General features: G+C 37.7%; 1 protein-coding gene across 1 annotated transcript in view; it reads right to left on the reverse strand.

Annotated features, from left to right (window-relative positions):
- GMCL1 (germ cell-less 1, spermatogenesis associated) overlaps window positions 1–10,700 on the reverse strand; it is a 53,120-nt gene that overhangs the window by 22,211 nt on the left and 20,209 nt on the right. Inside the window, exons 8-9 of the mRNA XM_017853771.1 lie at window positions 10,294–10,384; window positions 4,413–4,550 (exon numbers count right to left, since the gene is read on the reverse strand). Coding sequence (XP_017709260.1) covers window positions 4,413–4,550; window positions 10,294–10,384 — 229 coding nt within the window. The remainder of the gene's footprint in view (window positions 1–4,412; window positions 4,551–10,293; window positions 10,385–10,700) is intronic.

The raw sequence follows: 10,700 nt of genomic DNA on the forward strand, positions 1-10,700 counted from the left end.
TTGAGCCACTGTGCCCAGCCTATTTTTCAATCTCTGTCTAAAAGAGGGGTGGAAATTGTAGTGCAATTAAAATCTGGATTGTCACTTCCTAGGTCTCTACTTAATGAAAGTAATCAGGTGACTTCCAATGATTTACTGGTGTCTTTCCTTAAAACATCCTATAAATACAAATACACTTTTTTTTTTTTTTTTTTAGAGAGAGACACGGTCTCACTCTGTGGCCCAGGCTGGAGTCCAGTGGCCCTATCTTGGTAAACTGCAGTCTTGAACTCCTGGGCTCAAGCGATTCTCTTCTCAGCCTCCAGAGGAGCTGGGACTACAGGTGTCTGCCACCATGCCTAGCTAATTTTTCCATTTCTTATGGAGAAGGGGTCTCCTGCTTCAGCCACCTAGTGCTGGGATTACAGGCGTGAGCCACCATGTCTGGCCTAAATACACTTTTGAATGTTTCTTTCAGGGTCCTCCAAAATTATATTCTTGATATTATAAGGAATTTAAGTGTCTGGCACAGATAATTTGTCTTCATAGGTAAATACTAGTAGCAACTATTGCATGACTCAGCACACATACATGCATATATTTTTTTAAATTCTTTTTTTTTTTTTTGAGACGGAGTCTCACTCTGTTGCCCAGGCTGGAGTACAGTGGTGCCACGATCTTGGCTCACTGCAAGCTCCGCCTCCAGGGTTCACACCATTCTCCTGCTTCAGCCTCCTGAGTAGCTGGGACTACAGGCACCCGCCACCACGGCTGGCTAATTTTTTGTATTTTTAGTAGAGATGGGGTTTCACCATGTTAGCCAGGATGGTCTCGATCTTCTGACCTCATGATCTGCTGGCCTCAGCCTCTCAAAGTGCTGGGATTACAGGTGTGAGCCATCATGCCCGGCCAAAAATTCTTATATATGTGTATTTAAAGCTGATCACTACCTATTAAAATGCCTGGAGTTTGAAACTCATTGATCTAGAGATAGCATATGGCATTTCATGATTCATTTGTAAAACTGGAATGAATTACACATACGTGTATATTCTCAAATATGTTAGACGTATCCCACAAATTTTTTTTTTTTTTTTTTTTTTTTTTTTTTGGAGACAGTCTTGCTCTGTCACCAGGCTGGAGTGTGGTGGCATGATCTAGGTTCACTGCAACTTCCGCCTCTCAGGTTTGAGCGATTCCCCTACCTCAGCCTCCCCAGTTGCTGGGATTACAGGCATGTGCCACCACACCTGCTTATTTTTTGTATTTTAGTAGAGACGGAGTTTCACCATGTTGTCCAGGATGGTCTCCATCTCCTTACCTTGTGATCCACCCACCTCTGCCTCCCAAAGTGCTGGGATTACAGGTGTGAGCCACCGCACCCGGCCAAAAATGTTTTAGAATTTAAATTGCAACAATTTTTGTATAACCTTCTTTAAAACCAAAAGCATTTTAACAAGTTAAAACATGAGTACATATTTTGTTTCTCTTGTCATGGCTTAATCCAAAAGAGTAAAAAGTCAAACTTCAAATCTTTCTGGTCATTGGTAGCTCAAGGATTCTAGGTCCCATGTCTTAAAAGCAGCATTCCAAAAGTAAGTCAATGTAACACAAGTTCAAATGCAATGTTAATAGCATTGCAAAAGGAAAAAAAAAAAGAATCCCTGGTAAAATATGGGATGAAAAGAAGTGAAGCAGGTTCCTTTACACAGAGTTTTCAATATGTTTGTATGCAATCATTTCCAAAAAGGAAGAAACACTAGGCAGAGTTTGCCAGAATCCTTTTTGGCAGAGAGCTACTGTTGGCTGGAAAGATTCTGAAAAAGTGCCTTCAAGAAACTTTGACTAAGTAGACTAAACTTTGACTAGTAATATGTTTCAGCACTTATTTTAAACTTTATCAGACCAAGGTCCAAAACAAAAACTCAAAATAGGGGCTAGGTACAGTGACTCATGCCTGTAATTCCAGTATTTTGGGAGACCGAGGCGGCACGATTGCTTAAGACTAGAAATTTGAGAAGAGCCTGGGTAACATAGCAAGACTCTGCCTCTACCCGCCTGCCCCTCTCCAGGCCACAGGGCGAAAAAAAAATGGGCATGTCAAGGTGGTATTTGACAGTGTCATGGATCCGATCTGCACCTGAGATCTACAGCAGTTTTGAATATAAACACAGTATTTTCCCAATGGAATAAATGAGATATATGAGACTGATTTTATTTAGATTATTTCCCTAGTTTTACACAAAGAATATGGAAAGGGGACCTCTAAAACGATATTATTTGAAAATGTCATGTCTTACGTTTACGCACTTTAAAAAGCAAAAAAAGGTACTTCCTAATTTGCCCAGCATTTTTTGTTTAAGTGAAGGGAAAAGTGTATCTTCAGGTATACATACACTCACATGAATCCACTTAAAACTAATATGGCTTATAGCAAAAAACTAAGCCTACAAGTTGAACTACTTTATGAAACATATAAATCAGATGTAAATAATGAAGATGAGTGACCAAACATTTATTTACATAGTAAAAATTCCTACATGGACAAATAAGAGTATTCTGTATAGAGCATCTAGGTAGAAAATAGTAACACAAAATTATGGAGAAGCCTGGTTCAAAAACGCTTATGTAGAATAACATAAAAATCTAGTTCTGAAGCTATTTTCTGAATTTATTACATGGATTTATATACTTTTTCATTTTCAGTAACTTATTTTCACAAAACTGACAATGAGGTAATTGGGTAGAAAGTTGGAACAGAGTGGCAGAAATTGATATAATTGCTGAAGGAAATGAAAAAGAGAAATAACGAACTAAAAGTAGTGTAAGAAGTCCCAAGGTTCAAGCTTAGTGTTGAAATGTGAATTTGCAGTGACACCAATACGAAAGCTGTAGAATGCTCTGCAGCAGTACTCAGCACAAAGTAGAGTGCTTGACACAGTTGAATCCTAAAATAAAGTGCTTCTATGCAAAGTCCCAATTCAACTTTTAATTAAACATGTTTCTAAATTTTTTACCTAAAGATGGTAAACAGATGTACTCAAACTCTCCATATTGCCAAATGCCTAACTTTGATTAATGTTAACACGTTTGGCACTATTTCTGAAAAATGATCAAGTTTTAGGTTGATTAATCAAAATAATTTCAACTCATTTCAAATCTAAGATACGTTCCTACTGACAGCATATACCAATCTATCTCAATAATGTGAATTAGGTGGCTTCCTTCTGTCCCTTCACAATGTGATAAATATGTGGTAAATAATTATCTGTAAGATATGGTAACAATGACTGACATCTGCCAAAAAATACAAGATCTAAACTCTTTCTGATTCTATATTGAATAAACTATTTTAGACTAGAAATACTTGTACCCATCTTGCAATCCAAAAATATAAAGCTTATCCACTTGCATCACAGGCATACTTAAATTAAACCACTTTAGAACAAACTTTTCCCCAATCTCTTTCAAAATTCATTTGCAAAAAGCCTTAAAAGGAAGTACAGTTAGAGTGGCATATGTAATTGGTTTTGGCATCTAATATTACATCATTGCTAGGGCCTGGTATTTAACAGATACTAAAACTATTATAGAACTGCTATACTATAAGGAATGTAAAATTCAGAGAATTTGTGATTTAAACAGCAGCTATAAACTTGCTGAAGTGATTTTATAAAAATGCACCACTTCCAAATATACCAGAAGAGTTAACTCTAAGTTTTCTTTCTCTTCAATTCCTTTCCAAATAAGTATAGAGATTTCAGGAAAATTTAAATCTATAAACATACAGCTATGTCACAATTAAGGTGTCAAAAAAATCACAACTTTTACACAAATCTATAACTCCAATTATTACTACAAACATTACATATAAATCTTCAAACAGAAATTCTATTTTCCATTTCTTATATGTATATATAGTACTAAATGGAATTATTCACAAGTACTAGAGATTTAACTCAGAAAGGTAAATCAGTAGTTATTTCAAAAAATTTAAATTATAATTAGCAAAGACACATTTGCTTCAACATGAAGTTTAAGACTTTAGAATAAGAAAAAACCAGAATAAACAAATTTAAGGAGCACTAATAGAAAAATCAGTTATGATCTTTAAATACTTCAAAAGTCATTTTTAAAAGTCTGATCCAAAATCATGCACTGGTTTATTAAATTAAAGAACATCCATATTACAGAATACTAGATAATCATTTAAATATTTTAGAGAGCATTTAATGAAATATGATATGGGAAAATACTCATGATATGTAAGCATGGAAAATTACCTCTATAGTATGATCCCCCTTTGGAATAAACATGTATACCTTTTTGGGATTAATAATAATTTCTACTTCCTTGTTCTATTCTATGATCTATATTACTGTTATAATCAGAAATATATTACTTAAAATTACAAATTCATTATGTTCTCTTACCTGAAGGTACTATAGCATCTTGTTCAATAATTCTTGCAGAGGCCAGATCACTGATAATATATTGTAACCTTAAATGTCTGAATACCGACACAAATGGTTTTCCTTGTTCAGTTTCAAGAAAGGCCATACCTTCAAAATCTATAAAAAACCATGAAAGTTAAACAGTCATTCTTTTCAAACCTATTATTCTTAAATGTTTTATGGACGGGGATACACATGTACACTCACGTCTATTAGAATACAAAATAAGGTAGTTTTAAAGTTCTCAAGAATTTTATAAACCTTAGGTTTACAGATAAAAACATAAGGAGATTTATTTTAAAATCCCAGGAAATTAACTTTGGTCCTAATGAAACCCCTGGGCTGGGAATTCAGCTGTTTCTGGGCATTTGGCATTTATAGTGCAGCAAGTTGGGAAAGGAAGGCTTGAGAAAGGTACTTAGGGTTACACACTCTCACCAGAATCCCCTTCCCAGGAACTGAACAGGCCAGTGAAACTCTGGAGCCCAAAAGCCTCACTCAAGGGTAAGGTACACAGGACAAAGACTATCTCTTAATTTCTTTTAACTTACATTTCAGCTACATGTAATGAACACTAGTTAATATATTAATTCTCTATTGAAATACAAAATAAGAAAGGCTATGTATGGCTAGGTATGGTGGCTCACGCCTGTGATCCCTGCATTCTGGGAGGCTGAGGCTGGCAGACTGCTTATGCCCAGGAGTTAGAGATCAGCCTGGGCAACATAGTGAGATGCTATCTCTATTAAAATAAAATAAAACAAAATAAAATAAAAGACAGACATTGTAGCCATAGTTTTGCAACAGTTGGGTAGTATTCAGTTATTATTAAGATAATTCAAGGCTGGGCACAGTGGCTCACACCTGTAATCCTGGCACTTTGGGAGGCTAAGGTGGAAGGATCACTTGAGTCCAGGATGTCTAAGACCAGCCTGGCCAACACTGTGAGACTCCCATCTCTACAAAAAATAAAAATAAAAAAATTAGCGAGGTGTGGTGGCATGTGTCTGCAGACCCAGCTCCTCAGGAGACTGAGGTGGAAAGATTGCTTGAGCCCAGGAGTTGCAGCTTGCAGTGAGCTATGATTGTGCCACTGCACTCCAGCCTGTGTGACAGAGCAAGACCCTGTCTCTAAAATAAATAATAATAATAATAATAATAATAATAATAATAATACTGAAAACAGAATAATTCGGCCGGGCGTGGTGGCTCACGCCTGTAATCCCAGCACTTTGGGAGGCCGAGGCGGGTGGATCACGAGACGAGGTCAGGAGTTCAAGATCAGCCTGGCCAACATGGTGAAACCCCATCTCTACTAAAAATACAAAAAAGATTAGCCAGGCGTGGTAGTGGGTGCCTGTAATCCCAGCTACTTGGGAGGCTGAGGCAGAGAATTGCTTAAACCTGGGAGGCGGAGGATGCAGTGAGCCGAGATCACACCACTGTACTCCAGCCTGGGTGACAGAGTGAAACTTCGTTTCAAAAAAAGAAAAGAAAATAGAATAATTCAAGTTTATGAAGTATATAATTTTTTTTTCTTTTAGGGAGAATTTAAGGTTATTCCTAAAAATTACCCTCAGTTACATTCCAGTGTGCTTTCATGAGTCAGAAGGAAAGGTTTAGAGTTACTGCTATCAAACAGGTATTTGTGCATAAGCCCTAGTCTATGTTTTCTGTCAAATGACATACACCCAGGAGAGTATGTATACCCAGTCCTGTTGCTATTAAGGATAAGGAGAAAAACAAGACAGTTGCCATTATAGACTATTATGTCTCAAACTATGCTTCACATAGAATACAGGTTTTCTGTAGACCAGAAGGTGTTCCCCACTAAAATATTTTTTTCCTGAAAATTGTAAAAAGACAGCCAAGTTAATGAAAAGAATTTCCACATTATCTCATATATTTTTTGTATTCCCTTGGCACCTGCTTAGAGTCAGCAAAGCAAACAAGAAAGCAGTAAATTCATTAAAAAAAATTAATAGTTAACTTTGCTTATTTATACAACAGGTGTGTGACAGTGGATTTATATCTCTTGTTTTAAAAATAACAACATTGGTTCTAGCTCACATGTTGAATTAAATGTGCCAATTTCATGGGGTGTGCTGAGAATACCATTTTGTTTTTACAGGTGTTCTGTCACATGAACAAGATATAAAAATCTAATTCTGGATTGTCTCATAGAAATCTGGTGATTATATCTCATGAAGCCTTTTCGTCAAGGGTGTAGAAGAGACTGGCTCATTTATTTCTGTAAGAATTTATAGAACCAAGAAAAATGTTTTAAAGTTGCTTGCTGGACAACATGTGGCCATACTTATTCCATTAGCCAAATTCAATAGCAATCCTTAAGTATAATTGTGTAGAAAACTTTCTAAATTTCTATTGTTTCTTGTAGTCCTGATCCATATAGATCTGAAAAGTCAAATAATTAAGATAACTTAAAAGAAATATACAAAAATATATGCCGGGTGTGGTGGCTCATGCCTGTAGTCCTAGCACATTGGAAGGCCGAGGCAGGCAGATCACTCAAGGCCAGAAGTTCAAGACCAGCCTGGCCAACATGGCAAAACTCATCTCTACTAAAAATACAAAATATTAGCTGGGTGTGGTGGCATGCACCTGTAGTCCCAGCTACTTGAGAGGCTGAGGCAGGAGAATTGCTTGAATCTTGGAAGCGGAGGCTGTAGTGAGCCAAGATCGCACCACTGCACTTCCAGCCTGGGTGACAGAGCAAGACTCCGTCTCAAAAAAAAAAAAAAAAAAAAGAAAGAAAGAAAGACATACACCAAAATATAACGAGTGAGGGATCAAAGTGATTTTTTCTATCCTATTTCCTAAGTATGCATCTTATTTACAATTTTAAAACTATTGAAAATGACTCTATAAAATCTTCACAGAAAAACAAGAGCATTAGACATACATTTTGGTTTGTGCAATCAGTGTCTCCCTAAAAAGTTATGTTGAACTGTATACTTCCACACCTCAGGGGCTGGGAGGGAGAGCCTCAAGTGGGAAACCAGAAGTGGACCACAGCTTGCTTCTCCAGTTTCTGTCACTTAGACTACAGGGCAATTTCTCTTTTGATTGATTGCTGTGGTGGATCTATCTGAAGCACAAATGATCATAAGGTTCAATCAACATTTGCCTAACATCTGCTGTTTCTACTGAGTCCCTCTCTCTTTTTAACTTCTTTACCATGCTTGTCTCTTTCCGTTTTTCTTTTTCTCTTTTTTTTTGAGATGGAGTCTCGCTCTGTTGCCCAGGCTGGAGTGCAGTGGCCAGATCTCAGCTCACTGCAAGCTCCGCCTCCCGGGTTTACGCCATTCTCCTGCCTCAGCCTCGCGAGTAGCTGGGACTACAGGTGCCTGCCACCTCGCCCGGCTAGTTTTTTGTATTTTTTAGTAGAGACAGGGTTTCACCATGTTAGCCAGGATGGTCTCGATCTCCTGACCTCGTGATCCGCCCGTCTCGGCCTCCCAAAGTGCTGGGATTACAGGCTTGAGCCACCACGCCCGGCCCTCTTTCAGTTTTTCTCTCTCTTCTGTTTATTTAAATGCTTTCCCCTACTTTTCTCCTCTGTAATTTCCCTAGTCCCTCTTTAATTGCCATAATGTAACACGAAAGTATAATTTAAGATACAAGTTTAGTATTTTGTTCTTCAAGGAAATCAAGTTATATTTCACTGATATGGTTCTTTACACATTTTATTTCAAGAGTTTTATAGAAAAATAATTTATCTGGCTCTGAGGTAGGAAATCTGACTACATAAAATAATTCTATAAAATGAATTTAACTAAGCTATAAAGAGCATGAAATTTTAAAATTAAGAACATCTATTCATCAAAAAACATTTTTTTTTCCTTTTTTTTGAGACAGGGTCTCACACTCTGCTGCCCAGGCTGGAGTGCAGTGGTGTGTGGCCATGGCTCACTGCTGCCCCGACCCCCCCAGGCTCAGGTGATCCTCCCCCCATGTCAGCCTCCCCAGTAGCTGGGAATACAGACAAGTGTACACCACCATGCACTGCTAATTCTTTTTTTTTGAGACAGAGTTTCGCTTGTTGCCCATGCTGGAGTGCGGTGGCGCAATCTTAGCTCACTGCAACCTCTGCCTTCTGGTTTGAAGCGATTCTCCTCCCTCAGGCTCCCTAGCAGCTGGGATTACAGGCGCCTGCCACCAAGCCCAGCTAATTTTTGTATCTTTAGTAGAGATGGGGTTTCACCATGTTGGCCAGGCTGGTCTCCAACTCCTGACCTTGTGATCCACCCACCTCAGCCTCCCAAAGTGCTGGGAGTACAGGCATGAGCCTCCGTGCCTGGCTGCCCTGCAAATCCTTTATGTTGCTCAGGCTGTCCTTGAACTCCTGGGCTCAAGTGAGCCTCCTGCCTTGACCTCCCAAAGTGCTGGGATTACAGGTGTGAGCCACGGCACCAACCAAAAAGACATCTTTAATAAATTAAAAAGATAACCTACAAACTGGAAGTGCAGAACACATTTATGACAAAGTATTAGTTATCAGGAATATATAAAGAAAGCCTACAAATCAATAAGAAAAGACAAATGTGACATTAAAATAGGAAACATACCTAAACAGATATCTCACAGAAGAGGAAACATGTGGCTAATAACCATATTAAGGGTCATTCAATCTCTTTAGTTATAAAGGAAATTAAAATTAAGGCCACAACGTGACACAGTTCCATAACAACTAAAACAAAATGATACATTATCCAGTGGCGTGTTGCCACTGGCTCATAGGAGCTGACTGTGTACATCTCCTTTTTCACAAAGTGATGTCATGTTGGTAGTTTGCAATCAATCAGCCACGATGGGAAAATTTGTACCATGGGAATTAAAAAATGGTACTAATCAGGGATTGTTTTTTTCAGAGTCAGCTTATTAGCACACCACTATGTAATATATGTTAAGACATATATACTTGGTGCAATAATATATATTTTTAAAACAAAAGAATAAACATGAAGTTCAAGATAGTGGTTAGGAAAAGTCAGAGGGACACAATAGAAAAGAAGCACATGAGTTACACTGAAGTTACTGATGTTCTAATTCTCCAAGATTAGGTCATAAAGGCTCAACGTATTCAAAATAAACCAAAAAGGTGGCCACAAGCTAAGAAAATCATGAACTAAGGATTATGATTTATCCTGTTCTTTGCACCTGACAGCCATAAAAAATACTTTTTCTAGATACGTTTTAGCAAAGTAAAAAATAATATACATACATTTTAATATACACACACATGTATTTTTTACATTGCATGCCCTTCTTTGCGCAGATAAGACCTTATAGCAGTTGATCTTAACCAATTTTAGATCAGTCTCTACTGAGAATCTGACGGAAGGTATGGAAGCTCTCCTCCCACAAAGGTATGCAGCAGCACACACACATATCAAATTCTGTACCCACTTTTGGGTGTCAGTGACACATGAAAGCCTATCTATGGCCCCCATGTTAAGAATGGTTGCCTGACAGGGTATACTTTGTTAGAGAAAACTCAGTGTGGTCAAGACAAATGCAGTCAACAAGATCTGTTGGTGATATAATGGGAAAAACAATAGTTTTGGGGGGCTCAAGAGTATGGTGACAGTTCAAGGAATAACAATTCAGATAATGATAGGTAAGGCATTTTTCTTATCTAGCCTTGATTTTCTCACTGTAAATGAGGGGCTGAAGTAGGTAACTGCTAAGGTTTTCTCTAAGCTCTAAAATTAAGTCTATAAACAAGTTAGGGCCTGATTTCATTTGATTAATTAATTAATTTATTTTCTGTTCTCATGGGGCCTGATTTTAATAAATTTCCTTTCAAAAGACAAGTTCTCAAAAATTTCAGGCCTACCTTTCCTCTGTTTAGAAAACCAGACATCTGTCTCTGTCAAAACCTGTTTTAAAGATCCATTCCAAGAAGGCACAAGTTGAAGGAACATCCACTGGGTTAAAAAAATTAAATAAGAAAACAGTTATGAAATTTCATCATTTTATGATTTTACATTTTCAGATTGCTTTCACCTTAAAATATAATAGCTAAAAAATTTAACTTCTACTTTACCAGCAATTGCAAAAAAGAAAGTACAACTATTAGATAACGTGCTTATAAGCACTCAGTTTATCATGGCAGTCTCATAGTCCAATGGCTGGGTGCTGTGGCTCACACCTATAATCCCAGCACTTGGGAGGCCAAGGTGGGCAGATCTCTTGAAAGAGGTTTAGACCAGCCTGGGAAACATGGTGAAACCCCACCTCTAC

Source organism: Rhinopithecus bieti, unplaced genomic scaffold (assembly GCF_001698545.2).
Source record: "Rhinopithecus bieti isolate Rb0 unplaced genomic scaffold, ASM169854v2 scaffold_36315, whole genome shotgun sequence".
NCBI classification, from domain to species: domain Eukaryota; kingdom Metazoa; phylum Chordata; class Mammalia; order Primates; family Cercopithecidae; genus Rhinopithecus; species Rhinopithecus bieti.